The 16,152-nt window shown below is 46.2% G+C and overlaps 1 protein-coding gene across 6 annotated transcripts in view; it reads right to left on the reverse strand.

Moving 5' to 3' along the window:
* The window catches only part of LOC144817736 (uncharacterized), a 624,365-nt gene that overhangs the window by 279,005 nt on the left and 329,208 nt on the right, over nucleotides 1-16,152 (reverse strand). For 3 of the 6 annotated variants that reach the window (XM_078674500.1, XM_078674502.1, XM_078674501.1), the window contains exon 5: nucleotides 810-2,119. The exons of the other annotated variants lie outside the window; for them this stretch is intronic. In XM_078674500.1, coding sequence (XP_078530626.1) covers nucleotides 1,428-2,119 — 692 coding nt within the window. In that variant the 3' untranslated portion in view covers nucleotides 810-1,427. Of the gene's footprint in view, nucleotides 1-809; nucleotides 2,120-16,152 lie in introns of those variants that run through there. 6 annotated transcript variants of the gene reach the window in all.

The following is a 16,152-nucleotide window of genomic DNA, read 5'->3' on the forward strand; positions in this document are numbered from 1 at the left end:
CTCAACTCTTCCAATATCTCCTCTATTCCGCTCACTTGACCCCTTTACTTACATAACTCTTTTTTCTTTCTTTCATTTTCCTCTTTATTTTCTTTTCATTTTCCTGTACACTCGAAAACTGTATATTGTACTTATATGTACCGGTTTATGTTCTTATTTTTTTTCACTATGTAAAGCGCTCTGATACTCTCGGGTCCAGCAGCGCTATATAAAACCTTTTTAAATAAATAAAAAAAAAAAAAAAGATATATTGTGTGTGATTATATTGGGTAATTTTTCAGGTCTCGGCGATGGCAAAAACTGCAGTGCGAAGCACCATATAAAACAGAAATGATTATTATTAAATTAAGTCATTCAATGCTTTGCACATGTTCTTGTTTTTACTCTACCATAGTGTAGACTGCCTCAGTACACTTTTTGGTTGGAGGCACTACACCAGCTATGCAACTCAATGCAAAAGGAGAGACTGCTGGATGCCGAGTAACTTGTAGGCAGGACCACTGGAGTTATACGACGCGGGACCAAATTAGGTGGTAGGGTTGAGTAAATATGCATAGCCCAGCACATTTTGCGATATTACTTTATTATTTTGTCATTTCCACTTATGTTAACTCTGTATGGGCAACTACTCACACTTTTAGTGGAAGCTTAGCGCCCAAATACAACAATAAGTAACTGAGCAAAAGTTACTATATAGAAGCAGGCTGTAGAGTTTCCAGCCATTTTCACGGCACAAGAACAAGAACGAGCCCCCCAAAGAGACCCCCATTCTCCCCCGAGGCATAGAAAAACACTGAAGCCACAACTGTCTTGGATTAGGGGTCGGAAAAACCCCGGCCGTATTTTATTAAAATGACAAACATTGAATAAATTGTTATACATTTACAAATTTACAATACGCACAAGTCCCGAATCTTAATACACAAACTCATTCTGTAAACAATGTATTTACATATTCTTATGGAAGGCTAACCTTAACTAAATGTCTAATACTTAATCACTCCTAACCTAAAACTAAATGATGCACATTTCTGTTTTCTGCATATCTCGAATGAGCCTACGGCTAAGGTCATGACTGGTCCAACTAAAATGCTAGGTAGACCCCTCCCCCTGGAGTGACACTGCACAGGAGGCACTGTTGACCAGAAAGGTTATCTCCCTCAAGCACTCCCTACACCCTCAAACACTACCCCCAAGGGGCTGCGCGGTTATGCCAACTTGGCGCCTGTGCGGGGATTTGCACAAAAGGCCAACAGGAAGCGGAACTTTTCTACCCCCCTGCACCCTCCAGCATGCCTGCCTTAAAACGCCTCCTGGGGTTCCACGAGAGACCACAGTCCTCCCCCCGGCATAACCCATTACCAAATGGGGATGCCTACTAAGGACCGTAAAATGCCCCACCAATCATGACCAGCATAGCTGACTGATTATCTGCCCCCCTGTCCCCCAAAATGTCCTAAAATCTGTCTTTTGCACCACACCAACCATGCCAATAGATCCCCAGCGAAAATGTCATTGCCCTTTTTCGACAGGTGAACCCCATCCTGCATATAATACCTCTGTCTCTTACCAATGATGCATCCATGTGAAATGGTTTGGAGTTTTGGGGACTGACAAAGCTTGTCCAATCTATTATTGATTTTTTTGGCAGAGTGATTCAAGGCCTTGACTGACACACCTCCCTGCCATTGAGACCTGGGGATGATGTGTGACCAAGCTAAAACTGCCTGTGGGAACTTCTTCGCCAACCATTCTAGCTCAGTGACCACTGCATCACCAACGCTCTTCCGAGTCAAATGCACCAGGTCGCTTCCCCCCAGATGCACTATCACCGCTGCAGGTGGTGTATGAGTCCCTGCCAGGAGAGATTCTAACAAGCTCCGCAACTGTTCCAGACGCAAACCTTCTTGTCCATACAAAGACACATTGAAACCAGCCCGACGTGCCAATTCAGCATAACGTTCTGCAAAAAAATGGTCTTTCAATCTGCTTACATAAGAGTTACCAACTACCCAAACTTCACTCAAACCTGGCCCCCAGGCGGGGACCGGGACTGGACGAGGCTCTGGTGATCGTTGCACGACGGCGAGCTTCCTTCCTGGGGCACAGGGCAAGAAAACTGTGGGAGACCAAAGATAAAATAAACAGTCATTAGTCATAACTCAAAGCTTGTGTAACCGTACATATCGCTTATAACAATCAGAAGACCAACGACCAATCTTGAGCATTGCTTGCCCTGAAAGGCCTCTCTCCGTGGCCTCTGTGGCCGACCCAATCCTGAAAGAAAGGGCACCAAACCTTGATGATTAGCCCACAGCCCCCAACGCTAAGCCCGGCACCCTGCTAAACTGGAATATGGTCAGTGGGGTGCCATCCTCATGAATCAGAAGTGGGCCCTCCCCCCACACCTCACTGTCTGTATTCCAAGAAAGCCTTGAGGTTGCCCACCGGACAGCAAGAGCTTCCCAGTGCCTTCTGCAGTATAATATGATCCCCTCCCAACGTTTTGGTCTGTTTTGGATCTGGGGATCGATAGCGACAGCGAGCTCCCTTGTAGCGTGATATGAGCAAACTGTAGAGCCCCCGTGCCAGTCCTGTTTGTTACGCGCAGTTATCCCACCCTAAAGACCCCATAAAATGCCAGTGTAAAAGCCATCTTGAAGAGGCAAACCCAAGGTGGATCCATACATTTACCACCATCTCTATGATTACATTTAGTTTAATATTGTTCTTGTGTAATAGCAGGGAACCTTGAAGGCATATTTATTTATATTAAAAAGGTGCAATAGTTCAGCTACAGAGGAGCTTCGCGCGCATCCGAGATGGCTGCGTGAGCTCAGGGCTCCCGCGATCCTCGCAACCTCCCGCATCTATCCGAAATCATATCCTGCTAACGATGACGGGTTATTGAAGACGCAGCACAGCTGACATACTCGCTGTTTTCAGAAATTGATTTGGACTCCGGGAACCGTCACTACGACATTTTGAACTTTTGCGGCCTGCCCCACGGAGTGCTCCGGGGCTCGAGTTGTCCAAGTGCCCAGGCTGTAATTCAACAACAACGGCTGGAGGGGTCTTGGTCGCTGCCTTGAGTTGACTTTCGGTTTTGGGTTTTCGCCCTCTCGCATCACGCGCCTGCCCTGGTGGCCTGAGCTGCGCCCAGACTCTGGGTCCCCATTGTAAGCCGAAGACAGTGTGTGTGTGGTTATGTGTGTGGTTGTCGCTATACGACCGCTGAGATTCGCTTTTGGTGACTTCGGTGGGTGCCGCACGGACCATTTTCACCAGGTCCAGGGCGCTTCTTGAGGGCTTACCGCCCGACATGGCGAGCAAACCCGACAGCGAGAAACGCAAAACCAAGACCCCTCACCGAGGGGGTGCCATTCAAACGAATGTTATGGATCGCTATACCCAAGGTGTCCCCCAGCGGGACGAATAGGACTCGGGGTGAGGCAACCGAAGATTCCGCCATGTTGGCTGATCTTACACTGCAAGACGTCATGGGCGCCATTACTGGTATGAAGACTTCTATAGACCAGCAATACAAGGCCCTCGCCCTTAAGCTTGACACCATGGCCATCGACGTCAATATAATCAGAATGGACTTATCAAAGACCAACGAAAAGGTCAAATCCTTGGATTTGAAAACTTCCAGCCTCACGACTGATGTCTCCGACCTACAGACGGAGGTTCGCAATCTGCGGTCCTCCAACGATCTCTTCACCCGTCGTCTGGAGGATTTTGAGAGCCGGGCGAGACGCAATAACGTGCGCATTATTGGGGTCCCTGAAAATTCCAAAGAACCCCCTATGGATCTCCTTGTCGAAGACCTCTTCCTCACCCACCTTGCTCCCAAAGGCCTGAGTAAATTCTTTGCGGTGGAACGTGCACATAGAGTTCCGGGTGGAAAGCCGAAGCCGGGGGCCCCACCGCGTCCGATCATTGCCAGAATTTTTAATTTTCGGGATAGAGACGCTATCCTGCAGGCATTGCGGGCGGGTGGCCCTATGAAGTTTGAGAATACTACTGTGAGCTTCTACCCGGACTTTACTCAACTTGTTCAGAAACAGAGGATGGGGTTTCAAGGGGTGAAACGGAGACTGAGGGACATGGGACTGAAGTATGCGATGCTTTTCCCGACCCGACTACGTGTTGAATATGAGGATCGGACGTTTTTTCTTTGATCGCCCTGAAAGAGTGAGTGACTGGCTTAATGCCTTGCCTGCACGACGAGATCGCACGGAACATTCTGGTGGAGCCGAGGGCGGCCAATTTGAGCAAGAATGAGCGGCGGTTCCCGGATTTCGGACACTGTTTACCATATGACTGTGGTTTGACGTCTCCTATGTTTGCAAGATTTATGTGCGCACCTAGAGGTGGCGGGGGGAATGGGACTCTTTCCTCCTCTGGGTTTCTTTTTGTAGACTAGTTTTATGTTAGGGCGACAGGCACACTGCAAGTTAGGGTGGTTTCTGAGTCTAATGCATGGGTGCAGGGTGGGGGGAGTTGTATCGGGGGGTTTAGTTGGGGGATGGAGGGAAGTGTTTGGGGGTGTTTTTGTTTTTTCTCAAGGCAACATATTGTTTTACTATTTGATCCGGGTGATGTGTTCCAGGTGGGGAGGGTTCTGCTGTCGTTTCGGGTATGGGGGGTAGGGGGTTGAAACTTTTATGTTGGAATGTTAACGGATTGGGGGACAGGATAAAACAGGGAGTAGTGCTACAACTGTTGAAACGCCTCTCCCCTGATGTAGTGTTATTGCAGGAAACACATTTGATTGGAAACACTTGTCACGCTATGAATCGGCGGGGGTATCGCCTTGCTGTCCACGCTGGTTTCACCACCGGTTCCAGGGGGGTGGGTATTCTGGTCAGGAGCTCTCTTCCCCTGGAGGTAGACAATATAATATATGATGACAGAGGGCGGTACGCTGCTCTCACTGGCAGGTGGGAAGGGAAGACCATCACGCTGCTTTCGGTGTATGTCCCCCCTGGTTTGCAGTCCTCGACCTTTGCTGATTTGGGAAGGGTGGTTCTGGGACTTCCGGATGGTATGCTAGTGATGGGTGGAGATTTTAATTCTATTGTCTCTGGTGGAGAGGATCTCGCGAGATCTCAATCATGGTTGAGTGGCTTCCTGGAGACACTGGGATTGATAGACTGTTGGAGGGTGATGCATCCAGGACAGATACAGCTTACTTTCCATTCGGGTGCCCACGGTAGCCTTTCCAGGTTAGACTATGTCTTGATGCCGGCGGCACAGGCCTCATTAATTAAGGAGATCAGACATCTGGCTCGGGGCATCTCGGACCACTCTCCCCTATGGCTTCATATGGACGCTAGTTCGGGTGCCGAGGGTCGGGTGGCCCCGATTAACCCTTGGTATCTCCATAACCCCAAAACCCGTGCCGAACTTGTCAAGTCTCTGGATCGCTACTTTGTTGAAAATGAGGGGTCGGTGTCTTCCTCTGTTTCACTGTGGGCCTTATCCTTGATTGCTGGTGATAAGAAAAGCCGGAATGAGGCGGTGGTCCGACTCGAGGCCGACATTACTGAGTTGGAGAGGGATTTGGAATTGGGTGCTACTCGTGACAGAATTCATGTCCTCAGTCTCAAACAGTCTGATTATAGGGCTTTGGTGACCATGCCGCTAAAGTCATGAGTAGGGAGCGACAGGGGCGGCTGTATGATGTGGGAGATAAGGCTGGGAAACTGATTGCATGGTTGGATAGAAAGGAAAGAGCGAGTTGTGTGGTCCCGGTGATTGAGAGACCCGATGGAGTGCGAGTGACTGATCCGGTTGAGATAGTTGAGTGTTTCGCTGATCATTTTCGGGAGGTGTACTCCCCAGTATCTGATAGACCTGAGGAAGACTCATCAGTTGTTGAAGGATATCTCGTTGCCTTGCCTGTCGGACTCAAATAGGGAACTGATAGATGCGGCACTTTCGGTGGATGAGATAGCTCTCCCCATTCGCTCTCTTCGTTCGGGAAAGCTATGGGCCCCAATGGACTTCCTACCGAGCTCTACAAGTTGCGTCCGGATAGAATAGCACCATACCTTCGCGATATGTTCTTGGAATCAAGAGATATTGGCTCCCTTCCTTGCGATCAACGTCTTCAATCTATCGTAGCGATTCACAAGGAGGGGAAGCCACGAGATCGATGTGCATCCTACAGACCCATATCGCTTCTAAATGCAGAGCCGAAGTGATTGGTGACTTGATTCATCCGGACCAGTCCGGTTTCATCCCACATCGCAACACAGCATTGAATCTGAGACGCTTGCATGGCGTTCTCGCGGGAGCCCCATATCTTCGTGAGTCAGCCATCTTGGTCTCCCTCGATGCTACGATGGCCTTTGACACTGTAGAATGGCCGTACTTGTGGGCCGCTCTTGCGAAGTTTGGTTTCAGTCCTGGCTTTATTGGCTGGGTGAAACTTCTCTATGAGGAACCGTTGGCGCAGATTGTGGTTAATGGTCGGGTGTCCAGCCCCTTTGTTCTGGGGAGGGGTACTCTGCAGGGATGTCCGTTGTCTCCACTTCTCTTTGCCCTTGCCTTGGAGCCTCTGGCTGCATGGTTGCGCTGGGAACCGTCAATGAGAGGTATACAATGGACCCCGGAATATGAAGATCGCATATGCGGATGATATTTTGTTGTACCTCACTTCGCCTCAGAAGTCACTAAACGTGCCGTTTGATGTGCTAACCTCATACGGGCGAAACTCTGGCCTTGTGATTAATTGGACCAAGTCCTTTATATATGTACTTGCAGGTGGCGCCCCTTCTCTGCCGCGCGGCTGTCCCATTCAGGTGACGCAGGTCGGTTTTAAATATTTGGGAGTTTTTATAACTTTGGATCCCGTGGTTAGATATGATCGTAATTTGCTCCCTCCGCCTCAACGATTGCGATCTGACGTGGTGGGCTGGCGCAGGCTTCCTCTATCCCCCCTCGGGCGAGCGGCACTTTTTAAAATGATGTCCTTGCCGCGGTTTTTATACCCGCTCCAGAATACGTTTGACGTAATTCCGGCAAACTACTTCTGGGAGGTGGAGAGTCTGCAGAGGCAGTTGATATGGGATGGGCGTTCCCGTATCGCCCTCCCTAAACTTAAGCTTCCCTGGTATGACGGCGGTATTGCCCTTCCGGATATCAGGCACTACTACTGGGCCTCTCAACTGAGTGCGATCAATCACGGTATGTATGGTCCAGTTTTAAATCCCGCATTTGAGATGGATAGGTGGCTGTTACCGGGCGGGAACTATAACAGGGCGCTCTATTCTAGATCGACGGTTCGGGAGCTTTCGGGACCTACCAAGATAGCTGTACGAGTGTGGCACTGTGCAAATGCGGCAATGGGATGGAGAGATAGACTGACCCGGGAGACCCCGCTGAATGCGTCTGATAGGTTGGGAAGCTTGTGGAGGACAAAAGGATTAGAGAAGTGGGATATGATTGGTATCAGTAAGGTGGGCGATCTTTGGGTTAAAGGCAATATCAAGACTTTTGAAGCGTTGGAGAGCTGGGAAGGAGCAGAATGATGAGGAATTTTATCGTTACCTACAGATTCATCATGCGTTGCGATCGGTTTTTCCCATTGGGGCTGACATCCCGGAATCCTCACCTTTGGAGGATCGAATACTTGATGGATATGTGCCCGACAGCACTATTTATTTGATATACAAGAAATTAATTAACGATCGCTCGGACCTGCTAACTCAACTAAGGGAGGTCTGGACTAGAGACGGCTTAGTATTAGATGATGACTGGCAATCCGCGATATCTTCACCCAAGGAGGTAGCTATACCAGCCCGTCTTCGATTGGTCCAGCTCAAGATTTTACATCGTATTTATGTGACTGGCCCTCGTCTGATTCGTATGGGTTACTCTGTGGATGGGTTATGTAATCGTGGTTGTAGTCTACTCGCTACTTTCCTTCAAATAGTTTGGGAGTGTCCGGAAGTGGTAGCGTTCTGGAATCGAGTGCATGCGGTTATGAGAGAGGTCACGGGTGTTGCGCTGTCGCCTAGGTGTCTGTTGAATGTGTGGGAGCCGAATGACTATGATGTGGCGCAAATGCGGTGGGCGACTCTGGGCAATATGATTGCCAAAAGAGACATTGCACAGCTGTGGGGCTCTCAAAGGCCTCCCACGGTCTCGGAGTGGAAAGAGAACATGGACTGGTGTATGTTCAGAGAGAAGACGGTGTATGTGGCGCGAGGTAGACCCAAGAAATGGGGTAAAATTTGGAACCAATGGAACTCCTACAGAGGAGATATATGCACACCCCACTTGCTGAAGTTCCTGACGTCCCTCATTCCCCCTGATCCGACATTCCATGATTTGTTTTAGCTTTCATGGTTTTTTTAGCGTCACGTCTCCCCCTATTAATTTCCCCCCCTTTTTTCTCATTAATGGATTTGTACTATGATTTTATTGCTTTTTCCTCCCTACTCAAGCACGCACCTGCATTGTATAGTTTTTCTTGCCTTATTTGTTTGTTTCCTTTATTTACAATAAAAAGGTTTTTTTTTAAATAGTTCAGCTACAACGTTATATTTAGTACTATTCTACAAAAGCGCTGCAGAAGACAATTTGGTCCACTGAAATGTAAACACTCGCGGCTGCTATCTGCTACTCACAAGTTATGAGTTTTTACCTCGAATAAAGCAAATTTGACTGACTGACTGGCTACTCACAAGTCCAATTCAGAGCAGAGTCAACTCTGCATTCTATTCATTTGGGGTTGATATATTGTATGTGATTGAATTGGGTAACTTTTCAGGTCTCGGCGATAGCAAAAACTACAGTGCGAAGCACCATATAAAACAGAAATGATTATTACTAATTTAAGACAGTCAATACTTTGCACATGTTCTTGTTTCTACTCTGCCATAGTGTAGCACACACTGAGCTATCTTACTAGTACTAGCATGGCAGAGAGAACAGAAGCCCAGGAAGCTTAGCAAACATTAATAGCTGGAGGCTGTTCAGGATGTGGCTCTCAGCGGTTTCCTGGAGAGGGGGTAATTAGTTTGAGATTTCAATCTAGAGCCAGCGCAATTAATAGATGAGAGATCTCCGTGTACAGTAAAAGATCGAGCCAATAGACCCGAAGACAGAGGAGACGGCCAGAGAAGGACAGAACTGAAAGGTTAGGTAGTAAGAGGCGTGCTTATACAAGGAGAAAGACAAGAAACCAGGTATGAAGATTGCCGTCTAGCCAGTGATGCCGAAAGTTATATTGAACAAGAGACCTATAGATTTAGTCAGACATAAAAGTAAAGAGAAACCAACCAAAACAAGCGAAACGCGCTAAGGAAACAGTGGCAAAGGAAGTGGTTGAAGATGGAGGAGGGAGGGGAGATGAAAGGCTCGGGCAGTAAAGCAAGTTTGATCAACAGTTAACAGCGGGAGGGGGGCGAAGAGGGAAGGGGAGAAAAAAAAAAACAAGATGCAGATGCCAACTCACATTTGTAAAAAAAAGTGTAATTTGCAATCCCTGTGAGCTCTTAAAAATGTCTAAAACGCTTAGAAAGCGTGAGTAAAATGTATATTTCTTAGACACATGCAATCATCTTATAATGAGAATTAATTACTCAAGCGTTGGGGCATGTAAGACATAGAACCACTGCATTATCAACACTACATGAAATAAGAAAAAACTGTCTCAATCGTCAAATTTGGACAAAAATGATGTACAAAATAAATACTATTTTGGGCACCATGTATGATCATAAACAGGCCCATACTGTGATGCCCTTATTTAAATAGAATACCAATGCCTAAATGCAGCTGAAATTGTGCGAGTGAATACTACAGAATAACAAAGCAGGCAATTCAGAATGTTAACAAGCTCTCGCCATTGCGTGGCGGGGGTGGGGGGGGGTGGGAGGGGGGGGTAGCCGCTTCCTTTGAAGTCTGATGCTGAGGTTCAGCAAATGGTGTGGGATGTGGCTGGCGATGTGCACGCGCCCGGCTCACATCAACTGTTTTTCAATCCGCACCAGTTTGGGTAGACTTTTGAAAGCCTTACTAGAATCTCGACAAACCAGCATTGCTAAAGCAATGCTGTAGGTCGAGACCTAAAAAGCTAAAAGCCGCCTCGCAAGTGGGGTAAAATTTGGAGTGCTTGGAATGCCTATCGTGGGGACATTTGTGTTCCACCTGAGATAGAGCCTGCCAGTGTGGAGCCGGAGGACACCTAAACTTGTTACTATACCTGCAATACTTATCTGCTTTTGGAAGTCTATATTCTCAATATGCATATGTTATATACTCAAGCGCTCTGGTCAGTTTTTTCGCGTTTTGTATTGTACATTTGTTTAATAAAAAGATGTTTAAAAAAAAAAAAAAAAAAAAGCTAAAAGCCTGCGACTGGTCCTATATCCAAACTGGGTGGAGTAACTCCATTCCTCCACCCAAGGGAAGCTGACAAATCAATTTCTCCTATTCGGTCAATTCTGGACCAAGGCGGCTCAGTAGCCATGATAATCTTAGACCAAAGGCGCAGCCTTGACACCGTCTCACACCCAATCAATAGGATTATTAGGGGCAGCCCTCAATTGTCTGGCAACATTGCTGGAAAACAGAATCTTCCAAAACTGATAAGAAACCTCCCTATCCAACATTAATCCGATCAACTGTGGCGTCCCACAGGGCACTTCCCTAAGCCCCACACTCTTCGATTTATACGTTCTACCTCTGGTGGAGATAGTGCATCCACACAGTCAGTATCCAAAGAGATTCTGAGATCAGGAGCAGTAGCCGCTACCCACCGGTCTGCACACCAGTTTCTGCTTTAGTGACTGGTCCTCTGGCCTCCCCTAAAAACTTGTACCGCCACTAAAGTTTAAGGTCACACACTCTTAAGATAGGTTTCTTATTGCTTGTTCCATCTGTGTTTTGATTGGTCCTAGGGCTAGCTTTGTATTGGACCCAGGGCTTAGGGGTTGAGTTCTGATTGGCTGATAGGGCTAGGGCTGTGGTTGGTGGATTGGGCCAGGGCTCCCAATGCCTCCAGGTGCTAGGGCAGGGTTCTCCAAACCGGTCCTGGAGGGACGGATCCATGCCAGATTTTTAAAATAACTACATGTATCTAAATGGGGATATGCACAAAATCTGGCCTGGATCCGGCCCTCCAGGACCGGTTTGGAGACCCCTGTTCTAGGGCTTTGATTGTAATAAGAGAAGTATTAGGTGTTTACTCCCATTTAAATAAACCAAAAAGCATTCCCTTCATTATTTATAATTTATTCTTTTATGTCTCAATGAGTTTCATGAATCGAGAAATATTGACATATACCACTTACTGTACAGACAACCTACGTCAGATCCTTGCCAAACCCACACACATCCCTGGACACATCCTAGATGTCATTTTTGCCAATCTAGTCACTAGTTTCTAGTCAATCAGTCTTTGCCAATAGTCACTAGAACTAGTCAGTCACGTTCCAAAGGTTTACTCCAAGAATGTGGTCAGACCACCATTAGGTAGCTTTTAAGCACAAGACACCCTGAACTCCCCACACCGAAGGCCAACTTACCAGCAAGCACATATCGACCTTGGAACAAACTCAATATTGAGGACATAGAAACACAACTAACATCTAATACAGATCTGAACACAGCAAATTAAGTTCTGAAACAATAAGAGGGGCTCCTGGATGCTTTTGATATCCTAATTCCACTAAAAATAAACCAAACCAAAATAAAACAAGCACCTTGGATGAATGCAGAACTAAAAAAGATTTTTAAAAATGCGAAAGCTGCAACGCACCTGGCACAAAACGAAAATATTCACTACAAACTTCGCCTACACAAACAAACATACAAGTCCTCTATCAAAAAAGCAAGCATTTGCAATGCAATAGGTCTCACATTAGAAAACATTTGAGCTATTGGCGATGCAATGATATTGCATAAAGGGTGCGCTACCTTATGTGGCTTAAGTTAGCGCTTTTGGTGACTCCTTTTTAAACTTACTTTTTATTCGTTGTAACTGCTGCTGCTAAATTGCATCTCTGTCCAGGTAGCGCGAGAGTTGTTTTGCACATTGCACTTTTATTCTTATTCATTGGGGGCAGCCATATTGGGGAGGCTGTGGTTCGCGGTCCAGACGTCTTACGCTGCCTACCAAAGAGGCATACGGATGCACCGCTGGCGCGCCTAAGCCCGTCTGCGCCCGTCCGCGCTCGGACCGGGCTCAGGGCGAGCCCCCCCTGTCCGTAGGTCCCCAGACATAAGGAGGTACACTTATGCCAGGAGGTAGTATACGGTGATGTCTCAGGCACATGGTGGAATAAGGAGTTAATCGATCAGTTGGGGTATGTGATATTTGTGGCTTACAGCTGCCTACCCTTCTCGATCAACCAGTTTGTGGTCCTCACAATACACCCACTTCTAATCTTTTTAATGATACTAGACCCACGAAATGAGTTCTATTTAACTCCAGGTCCTTAGTTAAGCATAGAACAGAATGTGCACTTCTCTTAGAAGAACACAATAAAAAAGTTGCATTCATTACGAAAGCCTGGACAGATCAAGCTTTGGGTCCTGACCTGGTGAAAGCCACGCCTCCAGGTTTTTCCTGTTACTCCTTAGATAGACCCCTGAGGAAAGGGGGTGGGGGGGTTAGCTGTCATTTATCATAACTCTTTCAATGCAGTTTTCCATCCTGCATCTAATGCTTTTTGTGAAGCACTTTTCTTTAATATCAATACTCAGGGTTTCGGTATTTTTAAGGGGGTGCTTCTTTATCGTCCGCCTGGCCCTAGACTGGAGTTTTTGGAATCGATTGGCACCCTGCTTGAAGATGGTATGAGCTTAAATTTTTTCACTGTACTCAGTGATTTCGATTTTGAGGATCCTAATGATTCGGACACTATCTGCCTGAATAGAGTAATGGAAACCAGGGAGCTCAAGCAGCTTGTGGTGGGTCCCACACATCTTAAAGGACACACCCTGGATGGGATATTCTCTAACAATCTTTACATATCTTTTTCCGCGGTATTCCCTCTGGCCTGATCTGACCACAGTGCTATATTTTTTGAGTTGAGGGAGCCATTAGATCCAATGTCGAATAGGGCCCAGTTGAAGATTCTGGAAAAAAGAGAGTGAAAAAACTTTGAGGGTTCACAACTAGAGGAGGCTTTGACGAGTACCTTACCTCTTCCCACTTTTGAGATTGATAAAGCCGCTAAGGCTTATACTGATTGGATTGACTCCGCTTGTAAAAAGTTGGCTCCTATCACTAAATGGACTCCTAAGCGAGCTCTTCCTTCAGCTATGTGTTATTCTGATAAGCTCAAGCAGCAGAAGCTGCCTTGCAAAAAACTAGAGCGTATCTGCAGAAGCGGTTACAACATCACTGACAAAAAGAACTATAAGCATAGTCTTAAAGTCTATAAAGAGATGTTGTTGGACACAAAAAAGTTTCTTTTCTAGTAAAATCCTTCATGCCAGATCAAACACTAAAGAGCTTTTTAAAACTGTGAAAAATGTAACCTCACCTAACGTTATTAAAAAGGACAGCAGTCCAGAAGGAGTAGTTTCTATCCTGTAACTCGAGTTCTGTAGTAGGGGTATCTCTGTTATACACACATAAGAGGGAAGGTTCTAAAGGGAAATACTTAAGAGACCAGCTTGCATCCTATCCCCCAATCTGACTAGCAACAACACACAGGGGATGCTAAGGGTCTGGAGAGGACTACAAAAAACTATACACTCAGATGTAGTGTGAAGGGGTAGCCACTGTGAGGAGAGAAAAGAACAACAATGTGGAAGATGAGTAGAATACCATTTCAAAAATAGAACCCCTTGGGTCAGGTAGACAGAGAAAGATGGCAACTTCAGCATTCAATTGGTCGGTTATCTCATGATCTTATGCGAGATACCTCAGAGTTATTTACATGAATTGTGGATAGTACGACGAGAAACAGAATTGTATCCCTACATCGTGTTCGACGATGTATCTCTAAAATGATGTTGCAGTATAAGGGTGCAGACATGAAAAAAGGAAGAGAAAATCTCTGGCACATGTCTCCTATAATTTCGATGTCTGGCACCCAGATGGAGTACAGATAAATTACAAATGGGAAGCTATATGTAGCAAGCGGTAGAAACGAAGAAAAAAACGCCATCTTTCTCTGTCTACCTGACCCAAGGGGTTCTATTTTTGAAATGGTACGATTGAGGGAATCTCAACACCTGTTTATGGTCTGTATTTAAAACCTGGTTTTCCCTCCCCATTTTTTTTAGAGCGGGCCTCTTTGACCTGAGCGAGTGCCAGGCGAGGTGAGGCTATCTCCATACAATATATGGGTGAGTTCTCAACTAGAATGTTGATCTACACATGCACTGATATTTTCAAATTTCTATATCTGTTTTGATGTGTTTGTTTTTGTTTTAGGAGAGATCTTTTCACAATGATATGAGACTACCATATAGTAATCCATTACCGGTAGGTCTACATTATAATTTCTTTTCACTGTTGCAGTAGTGTCATATTTACAGGTCCTGAAGAAAGCCTTGTCATGCTGAAACATGTCGACCATCTAGTTTCCACAACTGATAGTAGTATTTGTTTGACACACTATCATCACTCTGCTTTTAGCCACTTGACTGCTAAGGCAATTCCCCCACTGTGCTGACTTTTCCTTTACTCCATTATTCATGACGAGCTCAGCTCGTCATCAGCACAGGAGCAGTGTACTGCAGCATCGAAGGGGTTAGTCTTGCCGTTATGTTGACCTCCTCTAAAAGTCGTATCTTTGGCACCATAACAGGCAATTTTAAATATCACTTTTTTCACTATTACACACTTTTTGAGCACTGCAACTCTTTCCCCTTCAGCCTACCAACATATCCTGCTGGCTGTCTCTCTCACTGGTGGATCAAATACGAGTATTCCTCTGTACATGTTCAGAGAGGTACCTAGTAGATACCAGTTTCCAACAAAAAACCCAGATGATGAGATTCCGCCATTGGGTGGGCTGATGGGTATTTTTCTAATTTTTCTCATATTCTACTCATCTTCCACATTGTTGTTCTTTTCTCTCCTCACAGTGGCTACCCCTTCACACTACATCTGAGTGTATAGTTTTTTGTAGTCCTCTCCAGACCCTAAGCATTCCCTGTGTGTTGTTGTATCTCTGTTATAGTCATAATGTAGTGAATAGTCCCGCCCATGTGCGTGGACCCCGGAGCAATCAAAAAAAATCTCTTAAGGTGTCGAAAAATGCAGAACTGCACAGACACTTAAGAGGGAATTAAAGACAGATAATGCAGCCTATATCTACAGGCTACTCTGTCCAGTACTTCAACTAGAAATTCCACCAAAAAATCCACAAACCGCAAAGCCTGTCCAGATTTCCCTTGCTTTAACAGCAAAATCCCTCTGGAATGATAGAGGGGAGGACATGGACAGACAAGCCCCCATAGGCTGCCATTATGTGGCTCAGAACAGGATACTGTGCCTTTAAGAGAACTTTCCAGAACTTCACAGTATCCCAAAATGCACTGCAGGTCCCTTTTACTTTCAGTTCTTTTTGAAGGTGTAACACGCCAGACCTGTAGCATTCCTTACATGAACATATCTCTCTCCACCGGGGAGGCGGGCGGGTGCTTATGACTATAACAGAGATACCCCTACTACAGAACTGGAGTTACAGGACAGAAACTACTCCTTCTGTAGTAGGGGATCTCTGTGTATAGTCCTAATCTAGTGAATAGAATGGCAAGCCCATCCCCACACCAAAGCGGCGGTGGAGAAAAGAGAAATAACACCACTACTGTGCGAACAGATTTCGCAACGAAGCCTGCCCAACCTGAGCGTCTGCCCTGGCATCCGTGTCCAGGCAGTAATGCTTAGCAAAGGTATGGACCGACTTCCAAGTGGCCGCCTTCCAGATGTCTGCAATTGGAACATTACGGAGCAAAGCAGTCGTGGCAGCTTTGCCCCTGGTGGAATGAGCCTTAGGTTTACCCCCTATGGTTTTACCAGCTTTTTGGTAACACAACTGTATACAGGACACAATCCACCTAGAAATGGACTGTTTAGAGGTAGCAAGACCTGTCCTGACTGATCCATAATTGATAAAAAATTGGTCTGACCTACGAATATCCTTGGTTTTATCAAGATAAAATTTCAAC

This window comes from Lissotriton helveticus, chromosome 2_1, assembly GCF_964261635.1.
Source record: "Lissotriton helveticus chromosome 2_1, aLisHel1.1, whole genome shotgun sequence".
NCBI classification, from domain to species: Eukaryota; Metazoa; Chordata; class Amphibia; order Caudata; family Salamandridae; genus Lissotriton; species Lissotriton helveticus.